The following is a 27292-nucleotide window of genomic DNA, read 5'->3' as shown; positions in this document are numbered from 1 at the left end:
TCGACCCTCCGAACCGAATCTATTTTACCAAAGGCTAGAAAAAGCGAACAGCCACGATACAGACTCCAGCTCGTCGCCTGATATATCACCATACCGAGCTGGGAGCCAGTATGCCCCGGTGTCTTGCGCAGACGAGCCGAACAAGACGGTGTCTCTCAGGGACCTCGAACTTAAGGGATAAAGGCGCTGCGGTTGAAAGGAGAGATAATGTTATTTCAAGACCTATCATATGGATATGACGCTGAGATACATCGCCGCCGATGACAAGAAGCTTCGGCCAGTCAGCCTGGAAGAAGTGGTTCCATGGAGGACTATAAGAAATGATGGTGTAAAATACTCGAGTTATAAGAAGCAAGCCCCGAAGTAGCCTAGAGTTTGCGATAGAAAGGCAACGGGTTTTCAAAATACGGCCGGTGACAACAAACTACAGTGTCAGTGCCACTGCTACAGTACAGTATTGTGTTCTTTACGGTCCATATAAGTCGGACGATGAGACGAAATTGAAATCGGGCGTGACTATATTCATTTGGTGACCGACTGAACGAATTGAACCCCCAGAGCTGATACAATACTATTGCTGAATTGAACTCGTCAGCGAAATTAACACGCTTGGTGCTCCTGTTCTCTGCTCCAAGATATCGTGTGACTCGTGCCGATACCATGATCCGCTGGAAGCTTCGCTGGGATTGGCACATAACAAGCCAGATCTGGCTTCCGGCAAACGACGTCAACACGGTGTGTTGCCTGCGGTACCAACCAGTACCGACACTCCATAAGCACAGCAAGTTCATTGCTATATGGGCTCGATCGTGCGACGTTGTGCAGACTGTGCAATGCCGACAGCAAGCACAGCTCTCCACTGCTAGCCCCCCACGACGACAAGCCCTACCAACGACATGGGACTTCGTGTAAGACACATACCATGTATCAGGGGCTGAAGAGCCAGATACGGAGGCTTACAGTTGATGATAAAGCTTCCATCCGCCTTTCTCTGCAACTCGTCCTATCAATCATCGGTTTACTTTCACCTACATCGCAATACCCAGACCATAGAACAACTATGTCTTTCACCGTCGAATCTATGTATCGCCTGCTTTTTCCTGCTGCTGTACTCTGTCTTCTAACAGGGCGTCTGGGGAGAGCATCGACTGACGTCAGCGGTGGAAGCACTCAAATTGGGGCGAACGGCTTCTTGTCATCATGTGTTGAATGGGGTGCATTGAAGAACGCAAAGTATGAGGTGGCAGCGTACTGTCCGTCGCTCGCTGGTCGATATCGCTGGTCCGTCATTGACTTGAACTCCTGTCTCGTCAACATCCAAGGCGAACTTGTCGCGCAGGACGAGTGAGTCGACGCCCTGACTGTTGCCTGAACAAATCTGACATATCCAAGCGGGCTCTTCTTTCGCACCTGTGGGCCATGCTGGGAGGACAACTCGACCTCATCCTGGGCAAACTATGCCTGCAGCTGCGAGATAGTGGCGGGGCAGGGGCGCCACACTGCAGACGGAATTAACCTCAGTAAAGTATTCCGCTCACCTACGTGCGAAGCCGTCTAATCCTTCACAGACGACCTGCTAGGAAACGACGACGGTGTTCTCTTCTGCGGCAGCAAGAGAACTCATGGACAGGTAGTAGACGACAGCAGAGTGACTCAATCAGGCTCGGATCTCTATTTGAACGATTCCTAGGCGACTACGTACGACTCGATGGTCTTTGATGTATTTCGTTGAACGGATGCAATCTCGTTGAGGCCGGACCATATAGAGATGACAACGAATTGAGAAAGCCGCCGTTGTAACCCAATGAAAGAATCATAAAGCTGCGCTGATGAACCTCTTGCCAACTTGAATGATTCGCCTGGTGCTGCCAGTCCGCAGCTGTCATCGAGATCTTGGTAAGCCCGTGCGGGCTGAGAGACTCGTCAAGAAACGCTATCGAGTAGTAGTTTGCCAATCTACGACTCAGATATCAGCGGGAGGTTTGCTACAGGTCTTCCTCGTTGTATATGAGGTCTGGCGATTGAGATGAGAGTCAGCTACCGCGGCCGTCAGATAGTGTGCAATACTCTCGGAGAACAATATGATACCCACTGTGTGATCAACGGCTGTGCCAGTGTGGCGATGTACTTTCAATTAATCGTCTAATTACAGACTCGAAAACAATAATTAATAGATCCACGACATCACGATAATCTACTCGAGCTATCCCGTATCTTCTTGCATTGTACACCCATCCTGATCTAGCTTTCCCGACGTTCCTGTGTTTTTGGATTGATCTTATCACTTTCATATTGTATGAAGCAAGTTTTGAAGGAACGATACATAATCCTGTCCCCCAATGGCCGCTACCTGAACGACCGGCGGCAATGGCTCACTAGGCAGACGTCGGTCAACAACGTTCATGGTAAGATCAGATTATGTTTGCAACCGAGGATTTTGCGCTTAACTGCTGCCCTTTGGCCATGACTCGTCAGACTTCTCCATTATACATTGGCGGATTACTCACCACTTTCAGACATGACAGACCATGCCGCACTTTGGGTGCTACTAGCATCACGGCTGGACTCGTGGTCTCTCGCCGATTGTTCAAGCTCCTCTTCCCCGTAAAAGGATATCTCGAACACAGCCGCAGCGAGCTTCTCGTCAGGGAAGCCGGTCTTTCTAGCTGGCTCTCTGTGTGCGTTCGATGTCTCAGAGGTAGGAGCCATTTTGGTGAGCCAACAAGAAGTCAATGAGAAGAATGGAAGGTAGTGAGGAAGATATAGACTGCTCCGTCAGAAGTGAGACAGCGGAGCTTATATGCTCTGGGACTACAAGTGCCGCCTACGTGAAGAACCAACCCGACACAGACGGATCACTCGTGGAGATCCCAGGGCAGAGCCATTCAACATATGACGTAGATCCTTCAAGTCCGGAAAGAAAGTACGAGCCGTACGGCTGGCTTAGAGCTTATCTTCAAATTATTGGTGTTGCTTTCGATTTCACCCGCAAGAAGACTTTTCGGATATCGCCGCAAGTATTCACCTCGATGTAGCAGTCAACCTTGATCAACCTTTGGACCGTAAGAATCGACATTTACCATCACAGGGCCGTAGAAGTTCATCCGGCAGAATAATCGCTGGAGGACTAAGCTTAGGGTTCGTCAAACCGATCCTACAGTCACAGAATAAAAACAGATCTCCAGCATCGTCAAATCATCTTTTTGGCGTCTGATAAGCTCGAGTTACTTAAGAGATTGACAAAGAGGTATGATACGTCGTAGCCTAGACATGGCACGTTGGCGTCACTTAGGTCAATGACCAAAGCCAAAATGCGCCTCTCGCAACAGCCTATTCTGGCTTTCGATACGGTACACATGCGCTCGGGGTCTCGGCTCGAGAAGCAACTTGACTCCAAACTCTACGCAACAAATTTTGATTACTATTTAGATACGAGCATTACTTCGATGCCAGAAAGACAAAGACATGCCTCCGAAGGCCAGCAACATTGAACGCCAAGCGTGGAACAGCAAATGCAGAAGCCTACTCGCCAAGCACATCTGTGAGACTTGCTGTAACCCTGAAACTGCCTCTGGACTAACGACTAGTTGACGAGCGTCTTGGTATTGTTGTGGAGGACTCCAAAGTACGCCTCAAGACGACAGAAGATGATCTGTATGCGTGGGATTGTCGGCCCGCTATTGCCCCGCTCTTCGAAAAAAACCTCAGCACGCATTCAGTCGGCGGGTATAAGAAGATCTGCGCGGGAATCGGCACGTCATTCCGGGCGGTCCCTGCTGTCGTAGACGACACGGAAGACGAGAGCCAAGTCGTACGAGTTTACTAGCTTCCTCTTTAGCTTTTTCTAACATGAACCAGTTAGAAGCAGAGAATCAGTGTTTGCGTACGCAGGTACAAGAAATTCTCGGGGAGAGAGACCAGTTGAGATGCAGTCTTCAGGAGATGGAAGACTCGGCAAGGAGAGAGAAGCAAGCCGAAGCAGACACAGCAGTCAAGCTCGAGGCCGCCAACGTTGAGTGTGAAGTTCTCCGAAATCAGCTCCAACAAACAAAAAAGCAACTGGAGCTGCTCGAAGCTATGGTCTCTCGGCACCGCTCGGCATTTGCCCAGATTCTAGATATCACAGAAGGAATCGTCAACAAGTCTCCCGCATTCACTAGCTAAAGTACACGTGAATACGAAACTCATCTATCATACTCCGAGATGCGTCGACGAACGGTGCACACCACAAGTAGAGGTGAATGGTTAGCCACTGTTCAGATCGCGGTATTCAGGGAGTTGCCGTGATGTCGAATAACGAGGCGTCTGCCACCGCTTGAGAAATGCTCCACCGACCAGAATCAACGTGAGATGATCCCCTTTCCCTTTTGAAACATGGTGTCTGCACATCTGGAGACTATCGCTTTGATCTTTGTTGGCCGCCTGGTCCCTTCGTTCACGACCAAGTATTTCTAGCAGATTCCCTGTTTCCAGTGAAGTGAAGGGCAGTCGCGCTAGATATCACCGTAGCAAACGAAGAGCGGCGTATCACGTCTTTGTCGAGGAAGAAGGACCACATTCGGACCCTAAGTCAATTGTCTACGAAATCACGATCGGATGCATCGGCGCGGACACGCTCAAACCCGCCTTGTTTCAGTCTCGTCGTTTGGCAGTTCTGGGGATACCCATCCACTTTTGCCACTCAATATACATATCTTGGCAGTCGGGAGCTACTTGTCTTGCACGAAGTCTCTCCCCAGGCTTCCTGACCGGACGAAACCAGCAAGGTGATAAATATACTCTTAGCAGGCTGTGACACTGTTGAAAGAACTTTAAAGCATTGGCACGTGGCTTCTCATTAAGCGGATGATTCTCGATCTGTGACATGATGTCGTCAAGATCGTGCGGCTCCAAGCGGCGTGGTGGCAACGGAACAATCTGATCGGTGTCAATGGCAAGCTTCTGAAGCCTGGGAAGCAGTCTGATGGCTGGGATGAGCTCCTGTGTACGATCAGTATCCGACAGTTATTCTACCGACATTGGAAGCGGGGTTCGTATCGAAACTCTTACCCCATCTAGTCCACCTTTCAGTAGCAGATGCTGGACATTGGGGACAAAGAGCCACCACCACTTCTACATCTCTCAGAGACCAGTAGCATTTCTGGAGCTCCAGGACATTCAGATGAGGGTGCGAGGAAAGATCCCGAAGAACGGTCACCGATTTTGTCATGTCGCTGACGCCAAGACTGAATCGATGGGCGTTAGGAAGCACTTCCGAGATGGAACCGGGGCTTTTCGCTGCCCGATACCAAAATGTCTCTACCGAAGGCAAGGTCCTTTCCCGTAAGCTGGCGTGGAATGCATCGGCAAACAGCGATCCACCTCTGACGAGATCAAGCATCAATTCTTTCAGGCCGTTCATACAGCAAAGGACTTCAGCAAAGAGTACGAGTACTGCATTATCGAAGGGCTCATTCATTGCTTCCGGAACCCTCTTTATGCGGATGGTAAATGACCTTGTGGGGATGTCAGTTCCTCAGGTTTCCTCTCGTGCAACAGAAGCTTTCGCGTTTACCTGACTACTGCAAGGACTTTTTCGTTCCCTCTGATATCTCGCAAGAAGCGGTAGATCTGGGTTCTCTTCATCCAGACGTTGATTGATCTGAAGATCCATGCGGTGGATAACCACTGTAGAAGTTTGCTCGATAATGAAACGTTCAGTGCGCTCTCAAAATCGTCAGATCTCCAGAGGTCGAAAATCATGAAGACGATGTCCAATGGTAGTTCAAGGAGCGGAAATGGTTTCGAGGGAGTAGGAATGATGGAAGTCGGAGTCGCTGCATGTGGTGAGGGTGAGGAAGACATGGTCTGGCTTTGGAAAGCACTCCTGTTACCGTCGATACGCGCAAACGGCTTTATGCTGAGTCTCAGAGCTGGAAGAAGAAACGGAGGGTCAGGCTGTAACAAGAAAGATTGACTCGAGTTGGATGGAGTTGATAAAGTAGCACGGCCTCGAGAGGACACGAGCAGTCTCTATATACCGCTCGAGAGGTCCCCTGATACCCGTGGTAAAATATGGCTCACATGCTAAAACTGGTAACGCAGCCACTCGAGGGTGACGGTCCTGACACCAAGATCCAGGGGCTAACTAATTAACAGGTCGGTGTGGGTCAGCATGTGGAGGTGGGCATCACAATCATTCTCCCGGCGTCGTATCGGTCATTCACTAAGTATCTCATTCCATCCAACTTGGTAGTGGTGAAGCATAGCATGACTACCGAAATGAACATGGATGCAAAGTGCCATGAGACGTCGGAGACTGGCCTGAATTCAGAGGCCTCGCGGGAATCAAAGTGTGTGACTGAAGGTAGGCAGAGATCCAAACCGCGGTCGTCGCTCTTTGATGCCTGGGAAAAGGGAGTTGAAAGATGCCTGGATGTATGGAGCTGTACCATGAGTTGCTGGGAAGGTGTCGATCATTCTACGTTCCCTCATGAGGTCCGGTGGAAGTCTCGACACCTTCTCTCTTCAAGAACTTCATGTGCTTCTGCTCTATATGCTGGCATTCGAGATGATGTCGTTTGCCTGGGAAGGCCCACCCAGATATCGCCACAGGAAATATCTTTTTGACACTGCTCGGTCACCTGAAGTAATGACTCACTGTCACGATCCCCATCACATAAACTTGGTTCGAGCCGGATGGATTCGAGGGTGTTGACGAAGGGCCAATGGGACTGTATATCGATTCTCCGTAGTAGAAGATGAGAGTAGCCTACGGGGGTCCACTTGCGTTCGAGTTGTCTAACCCAAGGCCACAGAAGCACAAAGAACACATCGATGGATCAAACTGTATGTGTTTTCTGCGCAGTGGAATGACGTCGGACCTCTTCGTCATGATTTCGATCTAGTCTAGGGAATCACGCGGCAGGGTTCTAGCATCCATCAAAGCATCAAACTGATGGCTAGATGTCTGGCTGAAAGCCCACATCGTCAGCGTTTGGATTCCGTCTCCTCTCGCATTCGCAAGCAAGCGTGTGAGTTCGCTGACAACGTGATCCAAACAGCTATAGCTGCCGCTATCATGAAGAGTGATCCCGATAGTAAGCCAAGAATGGCAGCATACTGCCAGGCATGGTCGGCTGTGAACCAAAAGACTAGGCCCATGACAAGCTCGAACACCATAAGGTCGAAGAAGAAGATAGGTACCCAAGCCATCGCCTGGCGTGCCCTGGTAGTCTCTTGTACGCGCTGGAGCTCAAACGAAAGCATAATTGTGATCATTCCTGTAAATGCCGCCGTGATAATTGACCCAACCAGGAGGCATGTTGACATGTCGCTCAGGACTGATGAGGTTGTCGATGATTGATTGGCCAACATGAGTACAGCAGTGATGCCAGAAACCGCCGTTGCGAGGTTCAGCTTTGGGTATGAACGCCTCAGACGGGCAACCTCTGCAACCCCTACATGGCTTTAGCAGTAAACTCGGCCAGATACCTGAGGACGGAGCTCTTACTGTAGGACGAGTCCGGCATATCGTTCTTTGTAAGAGAGACAAGGGAACTCATGGGTGGAATGGTGAGCTTTTGTGTCCGAGAACATACACCACATACACCTGTGGAACGAGAGGTTTTGATGATGATACTATACGAGACGTGGTGGTTGGCTGGTCGCGAAGCACTATATAATGGACGTCCCGCGTTTGTACATGTGCTCTTCACGCCGGAGGAACAGTGAACACTGTGTGCTGCGCCGAAATTACGTCCTGCAAATGAGAAATAGTAGCTCCTGTCTCATTCGCGCGACGTCAGGCGTGGCTGTTGCACCGATTTGACAGGAGCAATCAGCGACGAATGAGCTGTTCCTAGGCACGTAAGAGTAATTTCGGCCACAGGAATCCCGACTTTGAGCCGAGTAGAGACTAACCGGCAGCGTACCGATTGCTCTTTGTCAAGTTCGCGACACGGCGTCTCATTCGGCGTCCCAGAGTCGGCCTCCGTCAGAACCCGCTCCAGCACGTGAAAATCAGCCCAAAGAATGTTCAAGCCTCGTCGAAGCATCAATACTTACGAGATGCGAGAGTTTCACGGCCATCTGGTAAAAGAGGCTTTTTGCGTAATCTTAAGTGGCCCAGGTCGCTAATAAGCATGAGAATCAGCATAAGCCGCCAAAAGCCAATCTAGCCCATTCAGATCACTCCCTTCAACATCCTGAACTGTTTGATTTCACCGCGAGGGCATGGAAAATCGCAAAATCGTGACAAGTAAGCCAGCGGATATCGGCCCCAAAGCCGAATGTCAGAAAGCCAGAATCGACGTGACGCTCAGCTTTGGCTGTCTCTCTTACCCGCTCGTGCCTGGAGAGAACCGTACCTCTACGATTTCCGAGATCTACCCATCCTCCCGCTTGCTCTGACGCGGCATATTATATGGATGACTCCATCCATCTTCCGCCTTGTCTTTGAACCGATCAACAATGGAGATGGTCTGCAGATCCCACTAAAACCACCGATATAGCCCACTGGTGCCAAACAGACTCCATCATGCGCGACTATGAGGTGTACACGAGCACGGCAGTCTCGATCATCGTTCTCTATGGCATCGCCTCTATCGCACGCCAATACGCACGGCTGAAGCACATCAGGGGACCCTCAGTCGCAGGATTTACCGACTGGTGGCTTGTGCGCGCCCTGCGTAGTGGGAGGGGGCATCTTGAGTTCTACGAGGCCTACCAGAAATATGGTATGTTGGGACCCATACCGCTTCTGAGGGCCCCCGAACGTCTTACATACATCGCAGGATCTCTTGTACGTGTCGGGCCGAGGGATCTGATCACGAGCGACCCGGACCTCATGAAGCACATGCTCGGCGTGCGGACCAAATACAGGCGGTCGAATTGGTACGACGCCATGAGGCTTGATCCTGGCAGAGATAACATATTGTCCATGGGAGACGACGCGTTGCACGCCCAGCTTCGATCCCGGATGGCTGCTGGAGTAAGTCGTACACTGGCCCACTTGCCTCCGGAAAACCTAATCGGCTTCCTCAGTACTCCGGCAAAGAAGTTGAGAACCTCGAAGGAAAAGTGGACGAGAACATTCTTCGTCTTATCGATCTAGTCGATCGCTATGTTTCCGAGAACAAAGCTTTCGACTTCGGTCTCAAAGCGCAGTATTTCACCCTCGACGTCATCTCGGACCTTGCTTTTGGTGAGCCGTTTGGCGATGTGGCTTCCGACTCTGACGTCCATGAGTACATCCGCACATCGGAGCAGAACATGCCGAACGTCGTGCTGGCAGCAGTCCTGCCTTGGCTCCTAGCCCTACTCTTTTCGCCCCTGCTTCGGGGCCTTTTACCTTCTGATAAGGATGCTATAGGGCTCGGGAAGACGATCGGGTACGTGTCTCATAAGGGAATGACTACTGAATCCGTGTCTTGAGCATTCGCTCTGGGCCCCATCTCGGCACATTCTTTGACATTGTCGACAGTGCTGATAATCGGGCGTTGCACTGGCAGGATCGCTAAAGAAGTCGCCGCGGAACGTTTCGGTCCAAATAAGAAGATTAGGAAAGATATGCTCGGCTCCTTCGTAGCTCACGGTCTGGCCCAGGAGGAAGCGTCATCGGAGATCCTCATGCAGATGTACGAATTCCCGAGCCTCCGTGGTGCTGGCTGACGTTCTTGGACACTAGTCTAGCTGGATCCGACACGACGGCGACCGCCATTCGCGCGACGCTCCTCCACATCCTCACGAGCCCCCGAGTATCCGCCGCTCTTCGTGAGGAAATCGAGTTGGCTAAGCCGTCGTGGCCCGTGATCACAGAGGCAGAAGCGCGTAGCATGCCGTACCTGCAGGCCGGGATCAAGGAAGGAATTCGAATCTTCCCGCCTGTCGTGGGCCAGATGTCCAAGGAAGTCCCCAAAGGCGGAGACACGTTCAGGGGGGTCCACTTGCCGGAGGGAACCCGGATCGGATACGGCGCATGGGCCATCTTCCATCGTACCGATCTGTGGGGGCCATATGCGCACGAGTTCCGGCCGGAGCGGTGGCTGGAGACGGGGACAGAAGACTTGAAGCGGATGGAAGGCATGCTGGACCTCGTCTTCGGGCACGGCAAATGGAAGTGTCTGGGACGAAACGTGGCCATGATGGAGTTGCAGAAGGTTTTTGTCGAGGTGAGTCATAGCCATTGTTCGGTACACGAGCAGCATCGTGCGGATACGCTTTACTGATCGTCTGACCAGCTTATGAGGAGGTATGAACTCGTTGTCGTTGATCCAACGAAGCCATGGAAATCCCTCAACTACGGCATTTTCCTGCAGTCTTCTTTTTGGGTTCGGGGTTACAAGCTGGACGCACGGGGCCGATCGTCACGATGAGCACATCGCTACACGGTAAAGCACGAAGCGGCTTTTGAGATGTAAACCAACCGCAGAGGTGTAAAAGGTCCGTACACGGATAGGGAGAATAGTGACATTGGAACAAACTCAATACGCGGCGCAATGCAGAGTTTTTGCCTACCAAGAATTCCATCAGCAGGCCTTCAATCCCCGCAGGCCCGACCCTTCCCCTCCCACATTTGGATAAGGTCAGCCAACGGGAACCAGCAGAAATCGCGAAAATGATGTCTTTCTTATGAGTATTTTCATCTGTATTGCGCGTACCGGTTGTCGTAGCTCAAGAACAGTCATGCTACACCCATAAGTGGATGATGCGATGCAACGGAAAGCGCGTTCGATGACCCAGACCTGATGCTTGATTCAGTTGCGTGGAGTCAGGTGGATGTCCAAGTAGGTCGCGTGAAGCAGTTTGTCACGCTGCAGTGCGATAGGGACGCCATTCGCGCTATGTAGGCAGCAACATCGAGGATGGCATGTGGCCAATCAAAGAAATTGGCGAAAAGGCACCACAGGTGTGAAATCTGGGGACCAACTTTACTTAACGCGGGGGAACGCACTCAAAACCTTCCATCAGGAATATAATCAAGGCTACTCAGTTACTTTTCTGTGAACGCGCGAAAACGGACCACGACACCATCAGATTGATGCGTACTACGCTTTAGAGACACGGAAGCTGGACCAGTCGTCCAACGCGCGTTGACACTCCTGTCGCCATACCTGAACGCCACCGAAAAAGACGAGAGGCTCGACTCTCTTCCCGGCAATGTTTGCACCAGTCCACCACGCGGTGCTTTCTCGGAAAAGGCCTGCGTTGAAGGCGTTCGCCACTTTCTCCTTCCACGACCGGCAAGACGCCTTGGCTGGTTCGACTGAGCGGACGTCGTCTTTGCGCATCTTTCCTAGAAGAGACGCTATCCAATCCACTTGCAGTTCGATGAAAGAGGGCGCGTTCGTATGCGTTGTCGGCGCCTGTGGCCCGTATAGGAGAAATGCGTTCGGCATCCCCGGCACCAGCATACCGAGGTAGGTGTCGATCCCAGCCTCCCACGTTTTCTGAAGCTTCACACCATCCTTGTCGTGTATGTTCATCTCGAACAAGCCGCCCGTGACGGAGTCGTAACCGGTGGCTGCAATTATGACGTCCAGTTGATGGTGTTGCAAAGACTCTCGCCCTTCGGTCACGATGCCTTGGTCAAAACAGGATGTAATCGGCGTTTTCTTAAGGTCAACGATCTTGACATTTGGACGATCCAGCATTTCGTAATAGTCCATCTCAAGATTGACTCGTTTGGCGCCAAACCACTGGAACTGTTCCAGGGGTGCAACGATATCCCTTTTCTCCGGATCGGTCATCCGAGCCCTGGTCTTTTGAGCCCAAAAGTCGTAGATGCTCGAGTTGGCCGCTTTGTCGAACATGATATCGCGATAGTTCGACAACGTCAGACCGAAACCTTCCCTGTTCCAGAGGCGCTCGAAGAGAGCAACGCTGTCTTCGTCACTCGTACCATGGAAGTAGTCCGTGTTTTGGTTATACGCGATGGCTGATGATGAGCCGAACTTTGCCTTGTAGAATATGCCGTCGTAGTAGTTCTTTAACTCCTCCGACTCTCGGTACGGGAGGCTTCTCTGGCGCATGGGAATTGTGAGGCAGGGGTTCCGTACGAAGACAGTCAACTGGCAGTCCTCTTTTGCGAGTTCCTGAACCAATTGTAAACCGGATGCGCCTTGGCCTATGATACCGATGTTTTTGCCCTTCAGCTGAAGGCGTTCAGGCCAGGCGGATGGATGGATGATATCCCCACGGAAGGTCTCCAGGTTCGGCAAAGGAGGGAGATAAGGCTTGCTGAAACTTCCGCAGGCAAAGATGGCGAATCTTGACGAGATGCGAAGACCTCGTTCCGTATGGAAGTTCCATCGCGCGCTGCTCGCGTCGTACTTCGCATTGTCCACTCGGGCGTCAAAGATGGCGTCCACCCGCAGCCCGAGGGTGGCAGCAACGTGAGAGAAGTATTGTCGAATCTCCTCGTGCCCGGGGAATCTCTCTTTGAAATTGAAGGTTTCCCAGACCTTTGGTAAGCTGAACTGGTATGACGGCGTGTCCGAGTCCACCCGGGCTCCGGGATATCTGCTGTAGTGCCAGACGCCTCCGAAGTCGCTTCCGGCCTCGAGGATTTTGGCGGAATATCCGAGCTGTCTCAACTTATAGAGAGCGTAGCAGCCGCTGAAGCCGGCGCCCACGATGACGACATCGAAAGCAAGCATCCCTGTGGACTCCCCTCCGGTGTCGTGGTCGGCCATAGCGGTGTGAGAAGGAGCACGGCTTCGAGAGGCGTGAGGTTGCCGCTGTCCGAAGTAGTGAGGATTGAAGGTTACGAAAGCGTGCTGGCAGGTTTGTAGACTGGTCGAAATCGAGACATCGAGAAGTAAGTCAACCTGTTTTCTACCTTCCCTCGCCTTGCCTTTGTCCTCGCCTTTTCTCTGGTCTGGTCGCGAAAAGCAGACTTGACCGTATCGCCAAAAGCTTGTGAGATTCACTTGTAGCTCCGCTTCCAAAGCCCGCATGTACAGACAAGGTGGGGCTGTTGTGAGGGTGCCCTCATCACCGCAACTTCTTGATCACTCGAAAGCGATTTCCATCGAATGAACCAAGGAGTTTCGTATCATCTCGGATCACCTTCTCGATATGTATCTTGAACAGTCACACTAAGCCACCTGTGACATGCAGCGGGGAGAGCCGATATCAACCGATCCGCAAAGCGCAAACCTGCCATGACAGATCCTGACTTTTTTCTTTTTGCACCCATCCGCTAAGGACACAACACTAAGTTGAACACTCGCGCAGCCCGTCCACTGCTAGTTTTTACCGCGTGCATCGAGGCTGGGTTCGACTTCGTTTCTCTCCTGCGTCATGATTCGGCAGTGTTCATAGGCTCTTCGGCTCATGTCACACTCGCCGTGCGTGATGTCGAATTGGCCGAGTTTGTGAGACAACTTGCGTGACCACACACTACTGACCATTGCAGCTTCCCACAGCTACCAATGCAAGCTCAAGTGACAGAGACATTAGTTGCTGTGAGGCCGAAAGGGATGGAGATGCTTCGGCAGCAGCTGGACAACATACAAGATTGTAGGATCTCCCCGTAGGATTGGAAACTTGGATTCTTCACCTTCCCCCCAAGTCTGCAAGTCTACAATCATGTCTGTTGAAGCCCTTCAGGTCGCTCTCTCTGCGTTGAAAGACACCTACTGGCCTTACGTCGTTCGCGCACTTGGGAATCCAGCAACTAGTCTTTTATTTGATTTGATTGACCCAGCCTGTCTTAACCTTCCTACCAGTCTCAAAGAACTTCAACAGCGCACCAAGCAAAATTTCATTCGCTTCCACGCCGTGTACGTTGTAGTAATTACCTTCAGCCTCATCGCGAATCATTGGCGCGTGGCTGCTGTTGCGACGTTTCTCCACAAATCAGGCATTGCCCTGACCAGTTCCGGTCGCGCAGACGCTCCTCCAAAGGCTGGGGTTTGCCGGAATGGAAGCCCAAAATACACACATCATTTGATGCGTGGATTGTGGGTTTCAATGAGCTTATGGTCACTGCGAAGCATAATGTCGACCGCACTACAATTCGTGATGGTATGCACAGTGCACGCCGCGTTGCTGGATGCGAAGACGAGACCGCCAGCGAAGCAGTCTTCATGAAACCGATTGTGGGTTCGACGACGCAGACGGCGATCGTTTCTAACAGTCTGTGTCGTAGCCTAAGGTAGCGCCGTCATTGGGTGGTTGGATGAGGGAGGGGATGCGATGAAAGCCGCGCTCTGAACAACCTGTGATCGAATTTCCGACTTGTAGGGAGGGCTTGATATACACCCAACGTGGAAGACATGGCTCTTCTACTCATACGGGGCTCTTGGATGGATCTGCCGTAGCTGGCTCGGAAGGCATTTGGTTTCCTTCGTCTGTCTTCATATGGCGAGGACGGCGAGGTAGATACGATTATACTGTCAGGCTTATTCCCCTTGTAAGTTTCTCCTCCAGATTCGTGGCATGACACTGATTTTTCTTTTTATCTCACACTAAAGCTTCTGCGGTCGTTTTCTCGCTTGGTCAAGGTATCCAATAGGTCAAGCTGGACTCACGCCACCTCCGTCCACTCATCATAAATTCCCTTGCCCTTACGTTTCTTGTTGTTACTCAGCATCTCACAAGCGGCAGCCTAGGTTGGTCGCGAGTCCATGTGGTACCCATGTAGTATTTCAATTTCCGAAGAGTCTCCTGATTTGAAGGCCCTGATCACCCTTTAATCTTCTTCATTAGCGAGCTTCATGCGTACCCATAGTTGTTGGCGCCGTGGTGATACCAAGACTCGACCCTCCCTGACCTAGCCAGACCAGCCGTTTGAGCAACCCTGACGCCACCGGATCCTGAGCATATAAGTAGAGTGAATTCCCTAACGGACATGATCCGGTGCTATCCCTCAGGGTCCCTACCATATCTTGACTTCTTCGAAGATGACAGAGGTATTCTCGGGGTCGAGGTCCTCATCCCCGTTGGTCGTGGATGGGCCAGATGGATGGCAGCCAGGTCTCTTGTCTTCGACCTCTATTACACAAGAAATGGAATCCGCAATTCCATCTGAGGTGAGATCTCTCTTCCCAGTCACTCCAACGACAACACTAACGGTAAGCCCATTCAGACAGACCGGCAAGACGACGGATCCGATCCAGGCCTTGATGACGACCAGTGCTCGACTAAGTCGATGACTGACGACGTTCTAAACTACCAATATCTAGATGACAGAGCTTATCACAGTAGAAGCTTTCGTTCCATTTACTGGTACGCGCAGTCGGGCGACCCAAGTGACTGAAGACTAACGATTTTGTTTAGGGCCCCAAATGACGAACTGCAGAGTGAGGCGATGGGTCTTTGGTCAGGACAGTCAAAATGTGTAACTCAGAGGAGCATAACGGCTAACTTATTCTCGTCAGCCACTCCCTGTTTTGCGAGGCTTCTAATGGAAAGCTCTTCCTCGCCGAGCTTCCAGACAACGCTCAGGTATCGTTGCTCCGGATCAAGCCGCTTGGCAAGTGTGCTCATTACTTCACAGAAAATCTTAGATGTTGGGACTGGGACAGGCGCGTGGGCTATGTATGGCCGTATACATCAAAAGCATTGAGGGAGTAATGCTGACGTTCATGCCTCAGCGAAGTTGGCGAAGCTCATCCACACGCCCTCGTGATTGGAACTGACCTATCACCGATTCAGCCTCAACATGTTCCGCCGAACGTAGAGTTGTCAGTCCAGCTAGCTCTTTGTCATTGCCAATTGGAATTTGTGAAGGCTCCTCCTTGCATAGCAATGCTGACTCCGCCCCCAGCCAGATTGATGACTTCAACGAACCGTGGACATTCAAAGACAATTCGCTCGACTACATCAACATGCGGTTTCTGACTGGATCCGTTCGTGATTGGAAATTTCTAGTGGGGGAAGCCTATCGCTGCCTGAAAGAAGATGGGATTCTGGAAAGTTCGGAGCCCTCATTTCTCATCGAGAGCGACGACGGCACGGTGGACCAGACAAGTGCCTGGGATCAGTGGCACGGAGTCTTCGAAGAATACGGGGCCCAGATTGGACAGACGTTCTCTGTAGTGCAAGAGGGCATACAAAGACAGGCTCTGGAAGAGGCACACTTCAGTGACATCCGAGAGCTTGACTATAAGGTACGAATTGCATCACTGCCATCAGTGCTTGGAAAGAGGTTCAACGTTTGATCTCAGATACCGATTGGGAAATGGCCAAGAGATCCAGAGCACAGATGGCTAGGACGCTGCGCCCAGTCAGCGATTGAAAAGGACGCCTTAGGGTTTCTTCTGCGCCCGTGTACGTCGATTGGGTGGAGTATTGAACGCATCGAAAATTACATTGCCGGCCTAGAAGCGGAGATGGTTTCAGGCATAACGCACCCGTGGTTTGGGTTCAAGAAGGTTTGGGGCCGTAAGGTGCCGCCATCTTCAGTCGTACAGTAGTGTAGGGTTAGAATGGCTGGTCTGGAGGTTCATTTGATACTGTACTATAGTACCGTACGTACAGTATGTATACAGTACATATATACTGAAAAGCTACATGTTATGTAGACGCACTTTTCGGAGCGAGATTGTCTTTTTTCCATTATGAACCATTTAACCAAACAGCTGTTATGCAAATCGTCAAGAGCCAAATTTGCAGAAGTCTTGAATCAAGTTTGACTACGATCTGGGAACTGCATGGCAATGTGTTGGATGTCACGACCCACGGAGATCTGCAAAGAAAAGAAAAAAAAAAGATTGCTTCGTTGATGAGAGAGAAAGGAATTGGCTGCGAGCCAAAGATGGGAAGCCCGTAGAGAACGCTCCACAGAGGCACGACTCGTCTGGCTCGCGAGGATTGAGGAACAGGGATTCAGCAAGCAAGAAGATGATCTCCAGGGTGACAGACTTATTACAGCGTAGTGCCGCCGGCAATTGGCAAAGAATTCTTTTCGGGCTTTTAAACCGCAGAAAGATGCGCACAGGCGACGTAGCCCAGAAGGTCGGATTCATGATGTGTTGGGCGGGTTCCAATCACTTTAGACAGAAACGTGTGTAGCAAATTTCTGCTCGACATGAACAAATTCGGACCGGCGCCGTGTTCCATTAATCTACAAGTCGTATTGTCCGCAACCTTTCAGAAGCCTTTTTGTGTATTTGAACCGTCCTCGTCAAGTCCCTTTTCGCCTCATGATGAGCGATTATGCAATACAGCCCATGTCGAGTTCAACGATCCTATCAAGCCCCTGAATCTATAACCTTGGTCGCTGCATTCCTCGCTTTCCTTCACGTCGAACTACCTCTGACACGCAAGAATGGGCACCTCTAGATCAGTCGAGGATTGCCACACCCTTCGGCAGCTGGGAACGAACCTACTCGAAATAATCACGGAATATACGCTCCGTGGCAAGATGAACCTATCGCAAGAGATTTCTCTTCAGTCCGGTATTCTCAAATTGACGAGAGACATCGGCAATCTCGTTGCACAGCCCCAGTAACAGTGGCTGTCGCACAGTATCCATAGCAATGAGACGGCCGTCATCGAGCTCTTCGATGAGTGGCACGTCTTTCAACACATCCCACTTGGACAACCTGTATCCTATACGGAGCTGGGCGAGCATGTTGAGGTCGATGTTCCCCTTCTCAGTAGGTGACACCGTCTAAACCAATCGTCCATTATTTGTTGACCTCTGTAGGAAGGATCGCCCGCATGCTCGTTGCCACGGGTGTCCTGAGAGAAGCCGGGCCTGATCGAGTTGCGCACACAGCCAGGTCTACGATCTTCCTTCCCAGAAATCCGTACGGGGACCTTGATCGGGTTGTGTAGGAATTCCTCCGACGGCACTTCCGGCTCTAGCTAATGTCACTAGGATGAATCATGGCCTGTCTAGATGCGACGCGATCCGTTATTTCGAAAGCAACGGACGGAAGGAGCCGGACGGCCTTGGCCCTAGTCCCTCACGTTCACGAAGGGGACCGCGGACGACGACATGTGGAGCATCTACAACGAACAGCACAAGAAGGAGACGTTTATGCGGGCCATGACGGCGCTGGATCGCCTGGCACCCATCATCGGCGTGTACGACTTCTCATGGATCGCCGAGGCATCAAAAAAGGAAAGCGGCGGCAGAGTGATACTGGTCGATGTTGGCGGCGGCAGCGGTCATGCGGTTCAGGCTATCTGCGAGAACACTGGCCTGCCGCTGGCACGTTGCGTGCTCCAGGACAAGGAGCCTGTCATCTCCAAGGTCGACGAGTCGGGGGCTCTACTGGGCTTGACGCTCATGTCGATTGATATGCACAAGGAACAGCCTGTCCAAGGTATGGTGGCGTTCAAACCCCAGCAGTGGTATGGAAACTTACACGCATTAAGGTGCTCTGGTGTACTACATTCGCCATTGCCTCCATGACTACAGCGATCAAAAAGCTCGATGCATTTTGCGACAGATCTCCAACGCCATGGCGGCGGACAGCACGCTGCTGATAGCCGAGCGTGTCGTCGAGTGGCCTCCGAATGCCGAGTCCACGTCCATGGACATGCTCATGCTAGCTGTCGGCGGAAAGGAACGGACCGCGAGAGAGTGGGCTGACTTGTTGGGGAGTGTAGGGCTCGCGCTGGAACGCATCCACCGGGTTCCAACCTCCTCGAACTGTGTTCTGCAGTGCGGCAAAGCAACGGCAGCGGTCGATCAGGACCGTACGGCAGCTGAAGCTTAGCACGGCCTCGTGCCCAGCTCGAGAGCCTCACAAGACATTGCTGAGATCGGAATAGCTGCGTGGGCATAGAGACTTTGCATGCCTGGTCCAGTGACATTCAGGTCTCTGTGCTGCTTGCAGTACTGTACAATGCAACTCTTTCATTTTCCAACTCAAAGGCCCGCTTCTTGTTTCCTGTGACATGATACGACTCAGCGACATTCTCCTTTCTATGCTTGTATAACTTTTGCAAATCAACATGGACCAGGTAAACGGTCCTGCTATCAGATAGATGCTGATGCGCATCTTGACTGCGAAACGAACATGGGATGTCGTACAGGTATAATCTCTCGTTGCGGGTAGAGCTCATATTGGAGCCTTGGGCCGTCGCTTATGGCACAGTGCTCGGCCACATAACCCCGCGGAGAGGGAGTCTTCTACGGTTTGCTCCCAAAATGGCTTTGTGAACAATGACTACTATATCTGGAGTTTCAATCCAGCAGCCTTGTTTTTCTGCGACATTCTGACTGCATGGTAGCTAACACAAGATATGGACACCTTCATCGCAGCTGACAATAAACCAAGAAAGCAAGCAACACAACTCACGATCTCCAGGTATGACCAGATGGTCTTGGACAATGATAGAAACATCGGCTGGTGGTGGTCTTTGCTCGCCAAGCTCTTTTCCTGGCTGCTTCTCGCGGGGTACATCGTCTTTCCCTCCACGTTTGCGTCCTTGCGGCGGTCGAGGGCCCTCGAAAGCATGGGGGTGGTCGGGTACATAGTGTCGAGGGGACTGAACGACTTTCTCATCTCTCTGGCGTCCATCCTGTCGGGCAGTGCGTCTATCGGCCTGGCTTGGATATGGTTAAGATTGCGCGCGAACTATATTTGGGTCAATCAACAAATCATCATGTGAGTCCTGTGACCCACGGGCTACACGCCGCTGACGGGCAGCCCTACGCTGGTGAACTCGCTGATGGGTTTGTCCTCCACCCTGCTTAACATTTACACGGTTCACGGGGGTGAATGGTCCGCGACGGCGATCGTCACCGCGACGGTTACGGCTTGGTGGCTTTTTGTCTCCTGCGCACTGTATCTTATCTATCGGTGTCTACTTCAGAGACTGCAACGATTTGACGACGTAGACGTAGTGGGTTCTGCAGGCCCTGAGGGGAAGGGTTGATGAAACTTTGATAGCACGTTTCTCAACGTTGGGCATACCGGTTGCCACTGCTCAGCAGGAGATCGGCCCGCCGTTGTGTACAGCTACTAAGGTCTGCGTCAAACGGCAAGAGTCTCTACAGTGAGGGGATATAATGAAGTAGCTATCGATCATCTGTGGATTGAAATCTGTAGGCCGTCGATGGCTCGGCCTTTGGTGATTGATCGTAATGTCGTCAAGAGATAATCTTCAAAATGATGGAGTCACGAGTATGCTTCACCATCCAACAATCGGTCCGGGTGGTGACGCCTCAGACGAGCCTGCGGTCACTCGTGTAGCTATTCCGTACCGTGAGGAACCGCCTGTTTCTTGTTTACCTAACTCTGTAGGTTTCAGGTGCTTACAGAACCACTCAAGGCTTGCAATGCGTCTTCAGAGCGGTTCCAGCGCACGAGTCTCTTGTTCGATGTCGTTCACGGCGGGGGATGCTGCCAACCGTCGAGTCTGGGGATACCGCGCGCTATCATTCGACTCCCAGTATGACCAAAGCTTCCTGTCTGCTTGGTATGTTACTACAGTTGCCATCACAGTCGTTGAAAAGATCGCTGCATCTGCGCCGACGAGTGCATTTCCTTGACGGGGCGCAGTGCTCCTATGCGGGTGAGTGCAAGTGGGCGTCATGCCCTGGCCCATGTCATGCGGCCAGCCTACCAGCTTTCACTGCATTTTCAGCCCCATCAAAGCCTTCAGGTGCGCTACTTGGACCTGCCGCTCCAGACGTGCGGGGGCTCGTCAGTGAGATCACGGCGCCCCGTCACCGAGAGCGATCCTATCTGTCTGCAATGGTCTAGCATGAATGCTTATCCCAAGTGACTTGGTGGACAATAGTCATGCAAAGCTCTCGTCGACCATAACCCATCGCCGTGGTTGACGCATGATATGCCTCACTTGGGGAAAATACAGAATATGTGCCCGATTCCGCATGTACTGGCGGGGTGAGAGAGGGGCGACGCTGTGTCAGTACAACGACCAGATAAGCAAGGCTGTATGGTGTCGCCGGCGTCTTCTGTCACGAGTTATGGCACGCAGCAATGGGCATATGGAGTCTGGTAAAGTGGCTTGGCCTATCAAAGTGAAAATAGACAAAAGAGAAAGGTCTATATACAGAATGTGAGTGATATACACGTGATACAGGACGTGACGGGCACTTTGTGGATTGTGGATTCATTCCTGTTACGTGACATCCTTTAACGCAGCAGGGGCACAGCCAGACAAAGAAAGCACGGTGCGCACATCTTCGGTTGAGCACTTTTCGAAAACGCGTAAATGCCTTATAGAGTAAACTAGATAGCGTGAAGACTGCATGATTCCTGGCTTCAGCCAGTTGTTCCTCTCGAATGCTTCCTGTGTTCGGCCACCGAAGGCCATCGAGGATTGTCGCCTCCGTCGCCGCTGTCGGTTGCCGTCTGCCAGTCTGGGCCACGGCCGGCACCCTCAGGCCTAGCCTGGTTGAGAATGTGGAACTGGATGGCGATAGACTGAAAGAATGGGACGCAGTGCCGGATCTGTTCCGTATTTGGCGCGTCTGCCCATGCGGTATCCGGCGGTTCACCCGACGCCGTTGGGGTGTCTGACGGCTCTGCTTTGCCGGCCCACCACGCATCGGCCTTCCGGTCAATCGGATCCCCTGGTGGCCGCCGGCCCGTCGTCTTCGTCCCGACTTTCCTCTGCTCGGCCGACCAAAGCTCCCTAGCGACCCGCTCAAAAAGTCGACATCTCGCGAAATCCTCATCTCCGGCGTTCACCGGACGAGCAAGCTCTGCGCCGAGGTCGGGAATTGCCTGCACCTCGTTGGTCTGCACGGCGTCCTCCGCTTCCGCAAATAGCCAGTCGGGCATAACCGGGTCGTCTTCCGCGAGACTCCCCAGCCCTGCCAGGTCGTCACTGACGAACAGATCAAGCTCAGGCCATGCGATATCCTCATTGACCCCACCATTTTGTGGCTTCACCTCGACGTCGCTCGCCCTGTGCGCTGGGCGGTCCGGGTGCCCTTCCATGTTCCTCTCCTCGACCAGTATCCACGAGTGGGTGTCGCGACGGCTGTCGGCACCTGGGGACGCATGCAATCGCTGGTCTATGCCGCGGGCCTTTCAAGGCAGAGACCCAACTGCTGTTGCCACCGTCGACGATAGGTGTGTCCGCTGCAGTTTCGCCAGTAGGCCGGCCGAAAACCGTTTTGCAAGCCTGACTAGATGTCAACCATGTGACTGGACGATTGCAAAGACGGGGGTGGCTTACCGGGCGATCGTGGCGACGCACTTGAGACGAGTTCGGCCTTTGAAGAGACGAACACACGTTGAAGGTGCGGACGGTACGACCTAGGGTGGACGGCGTGGGAGAGGACCCTCTAGTCGGGAAGGAGGTCGTTGTTTGCACCGCACTCCAAACTTTTCCCCTGGCCTTGTCACAGATGTAATGTATGGAGGCAGCGTCCGGTTTGCCGAGTAGAGAGCCTCGATAACTGCGCGTATTCGCTGGGATTACCGAGCTCTCAATACCTGGGCTGTGCCACTTGCCCCGACCCGCACTTTATGCCCTTGCCCTCGAAGCCTCTTTCGACCATGCCAGCTATCGTAACTGACCCTTTGGACAAGGCAACGTCAGAGATGGCCTTGGACGTAAACGCCATTTTGCCAGAGCCGCTTTTGTGTTGGAGCGACGCGTATCTGGCGGAAAGTGGAGATCCCTGCGTGGGGCGCCCTGGCCACATGTTCGGTCTGGATGACTTTGGACCCTGCGGAGAACACCACGTTCTGGAGGCCTAGACCCGACGGATGTGAGGGTCCACTATCTCGTCCCACTGTATCCGTCGGGGCACGCGACGAAGGAGGCAACACTATAACAGACTTTGAGCCAAGCCCATAGAAGCTGCAGGTTCACGCGTTGGAAGCGGTTTTTTGATCGTGGGCTCGCCTGGTGTGCTCAAAACGACGCCCTTGGCGACTGCTTCCGCGCCAAAGATTCTGGATCACACAGGCAGGTCTGGCCGTTCGTCAATCAGCGACGCTTTTCGGTCGGTGGACATGGCTTCCCTTGGAAACCCCACAACCGCGGTGCCAGGTCAGACGATCCTTCCCTTCCGCAATCCGCCAGCGAGCGTCATTTATGGCGGTAGACCAACGGCCCTCTGGAGCATTGTCGCCGTATTTTACTCTTCGCTTCCAGGAAGTGCCTGGCCAATCTAGCACTCAACCCCTTGCCATTGCACGATTCATGTTTGCAACCAACGTCCTAGCAGGGGGCAAAAAGGGACTAAACTGAGACCCTCCGAGGATCCTCATTAAATGACCCGTCTGTTGCGATCCCCGGTCCCGCACTGGGCGCTCTGGAAACGTGCTGCCAGACTGGCAGTAGCCCTCTCTCAATGCCCGCTCCCGATTGGGATGTATCGCGCCTTCTCCCGAGCCTGTGAGCTTCTGCGCCTTCGGGACGGCGCGAATCGGCCGCCGCGCGAGGCAAGTGGTCATTTTCGTCATTGTGTTGGAGCTGGGATGTGTTCCTAGGACCAATAGCGGATGACGCGGAGGTGGAGCATTGTCTCTTTGTCTTGTCGCAACTTCCAACGTCGGTTCCAGACAGTTGGTAACGCGTTTGATTGGTTGGTGAGAGTTTGCGCTATCAGTGCTAGTCATCATCGCCCGGCTTAACCTCGCAACTTGCTTCAACTCCGCGGCCATAAAAAGCCGACCAGCAAGAACATATGATTTCGGCTCCTGCTGCACTAAGAAGTAGACGAAATCGAACGACACCCGACGTCTTGCTTCGGACCTTACGAGTACAACTTTCTCCGTTTTTTCCTCTGCCTGTCTGCGTTTTCTCACTTTCCATCACACATCCACTGCCAGCCATGTATCCAGCCCAGAGTCAGAGGTAACCGCCATCAAAGCCTCTGCGTCCGTCTCCGCGGGCGGCGCCCTACCCGGCGCGGGGCGGACACCCGCCTCAGCACAGTGATCACCGACAGGCTGCAGGCGGGAAGAAGAAGGGACCTAGAAATGCGGTTGCTCATTCCGTGGAACACACCCCGTATGCTCAAGGCAGCTTTCGCGAGACACCGTACCGCCACAAAGCCGTCAAACAGCCATCAGCGTAAGCCCCAATCCCGCCCACCCACGCACCAGATAGTGACAGCCTGCAGCTCCGTAGTAGTCCCCGATCGTCACGCGCACCCTCGTGAAATCATGTACGTGTGGCTTGCCGGTGTGAGAGATATGGAGTTCTGTGCATACAATAATCTAACAGGATTCAAGTGGCCCAACCCCAGAGCCCTCGGATGGCTATACGGCTGCTTCGGATGAAGAATCAGCCCGGATCAAGAGGATTATAGCGAAGTACGCCTTCCAGAGAGCTCATCATACCTTCCGCACTGACCGGACTCCCAGAACGCAGATGGTGGAAGAACTGACGCAAGAGGTTGTTGATATCTTCATGAGCGCAGGGTCTTCCGGCGCAGTCGCAAGCCCTTTACTGAACCATGGAGGAGGTACAAACCAGCTGATGTAATTCTGTTCAAAGAGAAGTTTTTGTCGGTAAGGGGGTGCTTCTTCGCAACAGGAGTTCTGCTTCGGAATTCAGTAATTTATTTACACTACTTGATATCTACATTTTCCTTTGGTCCACCCGTACCACTGCACTGCCGGATCGGCGCAACTGTCTTTTCCTCCGTCAAGTGTCATGAACTGTCGGGTAAAAGACGTAGGAGCACAGGCATCAGTCCCTTGTGAAAATTACAAGTAGCTATGAGGCGGGAAGCCGTTGACAAAACCTGATGCGCAGAATGGTAGATAACACACTTCCTCATCCTCCAGACTGTGCTGTAAGTACATCGGGAGCTCTGTAGTTGGAATCCGACATCCGAAAACACAAGAACAACCCCAATGTGCAGGAAGCCACTGAGACTGAGGCCAAGCAAGACAGTCTTGAGCCGCAAAATCGACGTCGACAACTGCGTTCGGAAGGTTGTAGGCTTGCATGATGCCAGTGCTAGGGAGCTGATAGGGTTGCGTTGTAAAGCAGTCGAAGGGGATGTTGAGATCGAGCCGTGCGCTCGAAGTGGCGTACTGTGAGTCTATCAATACCGGCTGAACATCAGACCATGGATCCGGGTCTTGGAAGACTGAATCCGAGTTTTCAACGATCTGTCGTTCGGGCAAACGAGAGCTGCCAGCGAAGTTCTCACTGTTCAAGTTAGGAACTGCCGTAGAGCGGATAAACATAAAACATACCTGCTGAATGTTTCGTCCACGTGCACAAAAGTGGGATATGATGAGAAGGAAGCTTGAGCCACATGTTCGATCCCCCTGGACTGTGTCGGCCTGTCGAATGTCACGCCCAGGAGAGCAATCGATGCATCGCGTGCATCTAGGTACTCCAAGGGCACATTGGGCAGTGAAGTAGCGTCCGAGAGCAAGGGATCTCGAGAGTACCACACTTCCGCAGGCGTCAGTAACGAAGCTCCGGCGGCGTCGCGGTGAGAATGGCGAGGGGTTTGATCAGCGCACGAGTGAGGCTCTCCATCGGATGATGGAGTGGACGGGCGCCCAGGTGATAGCGTGTCCAGTCCTGCAAACTCTGGCAATTGATCCTTTTGCGCATGAGATTCCCCCTGATGGCACGGCTCTTGAGACAGCAAGCTGGCAACTAGAATTCGGGTGGTAGTCGACATGGTTTCCGAAAGGTGCGGCGACTGAGAGGATGTAGTCGAAAGGGTGACTGGTTGGAGCCAGTTCAGTCAACTCCCGATATTCAGGTGTGCTTATATACTTGGTATCGTTCAACATCAGGTGCACCGGTGCGTCGGGGTTGACATACTCTGTGGTGCGCCAGATCAGAGAAAGATGGGTGTTGGCGATCTGCGTCTGCAGGTAGGAAGAAGTAACGAATGGAATGTGCCAGTACCGCGGAAGCCGCCCGGCGGCAGGCACAGTCCGAACGAGGCAGGTATAATACGGATAGAAACTAAGCAGTGACCAATCGACATCAAGCTCATGAAACTCGGCCGGAATCATGTAACGGCAATAAACGATAACTTCACGCATCAAGAGGCCCAACGGTCGGTCCGTTGCGGGACACTAATTTGACGCCGTGCAAAACATGCGATATCCTCTTCACTACAGTAGCTACGTTGCCATAATGTGCATCTTGATCACGAAGTACTCCTCTAACGTCTTCTCGGCAACTTGGACGGTGGATGCCGGACCTCACCAGTCTGATTGCTCGAAAATTCTAGCCGCCATTAAGCTGTGCTACCGATTCTCAAGTTCTGAGCGGCTCTGTGAATCCATGAAAGGGCCAATTATATCCCAAGACCCCCCTCTTCGATGTGGTAGGCGGAAGTATACTCCACCTGTGGAAACGAGGACTGAAGCCACGTCTCAACGGAGGCGAAGATTCTGCTTGGGTTCTCGGTGTGTGGTACTGTTCGTTCCCGGCTTTCCGAAAAGCACTCCGAGGTTGGAATCAATTTCGTCCGTCGACACATGAAATTGGACGTGCCCTGAGAATGAAATGCAAGGCGCACAACTTCGACCAATCCCTTTTCATGGCCTTATGGTAATATCTAAGTGATGTTTGGTGCAGGGCGACCAGATGAGGCCTCGATCAGGATGGCCCATGGATCAGATTACTGCTTGCGGCAGGGAGTGCGCTATGGATATCATAGTCTGAGAGTAGCCTGCCTAGAGCCTCTGGAAGGCAACAACCGCCTCTTTGTTTCCTGTACCCAGCAGCTGTTTGCGTCTTTCGGCCGTCAACGCTAGATTCACGCCAAGGTATAAAGGAAGGCTACAACCTAGCAGGGTTCGCCAATACTGTAGCTGCAAGTCAAGGTCATACCCCTTGCTGCATATTTGCGGCGCATTTCGTCGATTCTCTCAGCAGCCAAGAATGGTGATAAGTAAACCGCTTCTCGCAACCCAGAGCCAGGAGCTGGAATCATCCGTCGTACCACAGCAAGGCGACACAGGGATAGGAGCATCAGAAAACGACATGTATGCACCGTACCAAGCCTCTTCAGACTTTTCAGTCAGTCTTTCCTTCCCGGACTTGTGAGTCCCTGCCACGAAACCTGCAGTAGGGCGCGGTGTCAGTGTAAACAGGGCAGACGATAACTTCAACTTCGTGTAAGAGGACACTCCTACGCGCACTTCCACCCAGATTCACGTGGAGCAACTCTGTGCTGACACAGATGTCAGGAAAGTGTTGGTATCTGCAGAACACGAGTTGAAGCATCGATGAGACCTGAAAGTCAGTTTTGGCATTATGTAGTGGATTGATCCCTACGCCAATATCACGAAACCATACATGGTCTCAGTACTCGCCAGGCGCTTGACCATGTGCTTGATCACACGAATCTCACATCCACTTAGCAAGTAGAATCTCTACATCTATTTTCCATAGGTCATTTCAAGCTGATTTTAACCAACTTCAT

General features: G+C 52.3%; 9 protein-coding genes across 9 annotated transcripts; 6 read left to right on the top strand and 3 right to left on the bottom strand.

Annotated features, from left to right (window-relative positions):
* Nucleotides 1–660: 660 nt before the first annotated feature.
* On the top strand, nucleotides 661–1508 carry BDP55DRAFT_720956 (uncharacterized protein; the record flags this gene model as incomplete). The annotated part of the gene is made up of 3 exons (XM_060578490.1): nucleotides 661–735; nucleotides 761–908; nucleotides 1128–1508. The coding sequence occupies 3 exons, from the start codon at nucleotides 661–663 to the stop codon at nucleotides 1346–1348; spliced, it is 444 nt and encodes a 147-aa protein (XP_060422838.1). The 3' UTR covers nucleotides 1349–1508.
* A 1957-nt stretch (nucleotides 1509–3465) lies between these two features.
* On the top strand, nucleotides 3466–4164 carry BDP55DRAFT_773584 (uncharacterized protein; the record flags this gene model as incomplete). Its single annotated transcript, XM_060581179.1, has 3 exons — nucleotides 3466–3541; nucleotides 3588–3811; nucleotides 3859–4164. The coding sequence occupies 3 exons, from the start codon at nucleotides 3466–3468 to the stop codon at nucleotides 4162–4164; spliced, it is 606 nt and encodes a 201-aa protein (XP_060422837.1).
* Nucleotides 4165–4632: 468 nt separating this feature from the next.
* BDP55DRAFT_720954 (uncharacterized protein) lies at nucleotides 4633–5844 on the bottom strand (the record flags this gene model as incomplete). Its single annotated transcript, XM_060578489.1, has 3 exons — nucleotides 4633–4980; nucleotides 5018–5495; nucleotides 5555–5844. 3 exons carry the CDS (start codon nucleotides 5842–5844, stop codon nucleotides 4633–4635), a joined length of 1116 nt encoding a protein of 371 aa, XP_060422836.1.
* Nucleotides 5845–8518: 2674 nt separating this feature from the next.
* BDP55DRAFT_565914 (cytochrome P450) lies at nucleotides 8519–10355 on the top strand (the record flags this gene model as incomplete). The annotated part of the gene is made up of 6 exons (XM_060570467.1): nucleotides 8519–8717; nucleotides 8775–8971; nucleotides 9025–9371; nucleotides 9492–9617; nucleotides 9668–10151; nucleotides 10221–10355. The coding sequence occupies 6 exons, from the start codon at nucleotides 8519–8521 to the stop codon at nucleotides 10353–10355; spliced, it is 1488 nt and encodes a 495-aa protein (XP_060422835.1).
* Nucleotides 10356–11027: 672 nt separating this feature from the next.
* Nucleotides 11028–12638, bottom strand: BDP55DRAFT_565913 (uncharacterized protein; the record flags this gene model as incomplete). The annotated part of the gene is made up of 1 exon (XM_060570466.1): nucleotides 11028–12638. The coding sequence occupies one exon, from the start codon at nucleotides 12636–12638 to the stop codon at nucleotides 11028–11030; it is 1611 nt and encodes a 536-aa protein (XP_060422834.1).
* Nucleotides 12639–14888: 2250 nt separating this feature from the next.
* On the top strand, nucleotides 14889–16403 carry BDP55DRAFT_698606 (S-adenosyl-L-methionine-dependent methyltransferase; the record flags this gene model as incomplete). Its single annotated transcript, XM_060577792.1, has 7 exons — nucleotides 14889–15017; nucleotides 15074–15213; nucleotides 15265–15306; nucleotides 15433–15525; nucleotides 15582–15671; nucleotides 15755–16097; nucleotides 16155–16403. 7 exons carry the CDS (start codon nucleotides 14889–14891, stop codon nucleotides 16401–16403), a joined length of 1086 nt encoding a protein of 361 aa, XP_060422833.1.
* Nucleotides 16404–17932: 1529 nt separating this feature from the next.
* Nucleotides 17933–18659, top strand: BDP55DRAFT_638172 (O-methyltransferase-domain-containing protein; the record flags this gene model as incomplete). Its single annotated transcript, XM_060573080.1, has 2 exons — nucleotides 17933–18263; nucleotides 18316–18659. 2 exons carry the CDS (start codon nucleotides 17933–17935, stop codon nucleotides 18657–18659), a joined length of 675 nt encoding a protein of 224 aa, XP_060422832.1.
* A 2520-nt stretch (nucleotides 18660–21179) lies between these two features.
* Nucleotides 21180–22492, bottom strand: BDP55DRAFT_638170 (uncharacterized protein; the record flags this gene model as incomplete). Its single annotated transcript, XM_060573079.1, has 3 exons — nucleotides 21180–21950; nucleotides 22102–22210; nucleotides 22362–22492. The coding sequence occupies 3 exons, from the start codon at nucleotides 22490–22492 to the stop codon at nucleotides 21180–21182; spliced, it is 1011 nt and encodes a 336-aa protein (XP_060422831.1).
* Nucleotides 22493–23699: 1207 nt separating this feature from the next.
* On the top strand, nucleotides 23700–24406 carry BDP55DRAFT_405044 (uncharacterized protein). Its single transcript, XM_060567324.1, has 4 exons — nucleotides 23700–23952; nucleotides 24010–24046; nucleotides 24114–24194; nucleotides 24246–24406. The coding sequence occupies exons 1-4, from the start codon at nucleotides 23859–23861 to the stop codon at nucleotides 24364–24366; spliced, it is 333 nt and encodes a 110-aa protein (XP_060422830.1). The 5' UTR covers nucleotides 23700–23858; the 3' UTR covers nucleotides 24367–24406.
* Nucleotides 24407–27292: the final 2886 nt, after the last annotated feature.

Source organism: Colletotrichum godetiae (assembly GCF_030913485.1).
Source record: "Colletotrichum godetiae strain CBS 193.32 chromosome Unknown BDP55scaffold_79, whole genome shotgun sequence".
Taxonomy (NCBI): domain Eukaryota; kingdom Fungi; phylum Ascomycota; class Sordariomycetes; order Glomerellales; family Glomerellaceae; genus Colletotrichum; species Colletotrichum godetiae.
The sequence above is the reverse complement of the archived record's forward strand: the minus strand, read 5'-3'. Positions and strand labels throughout refer to the sequence as shown.

What these genes read in the sequence shown, in the direction of transcription:
- BDP55DRAFT_405044 (XM_060567324.1), top strand. Translation starts at nt 23,859, where the DNA reads ATGCGGTTGCTCATTCCGTGGAACACACCCCGTATGCTCAAGGCAGCT. An exon ending in GCCGTCAAACAGCCATCAGC is followed by an intron (nt 23,953 to 24,009) that starts GTAAGCCCCAAT and finishes GCAGCTCCGTAG; the next exon opens with TAGTCCCCGATCGTCACGCG. An exon ending in GCGCACCCTCGTGAAATCAT is followed by an intron (nt 24,047 to 24,113) that starts GTACGTGTGGCT and finishes ACAGGATTCAAG; the next exon opens with TGGCCCAACCCCAGAGCCCT.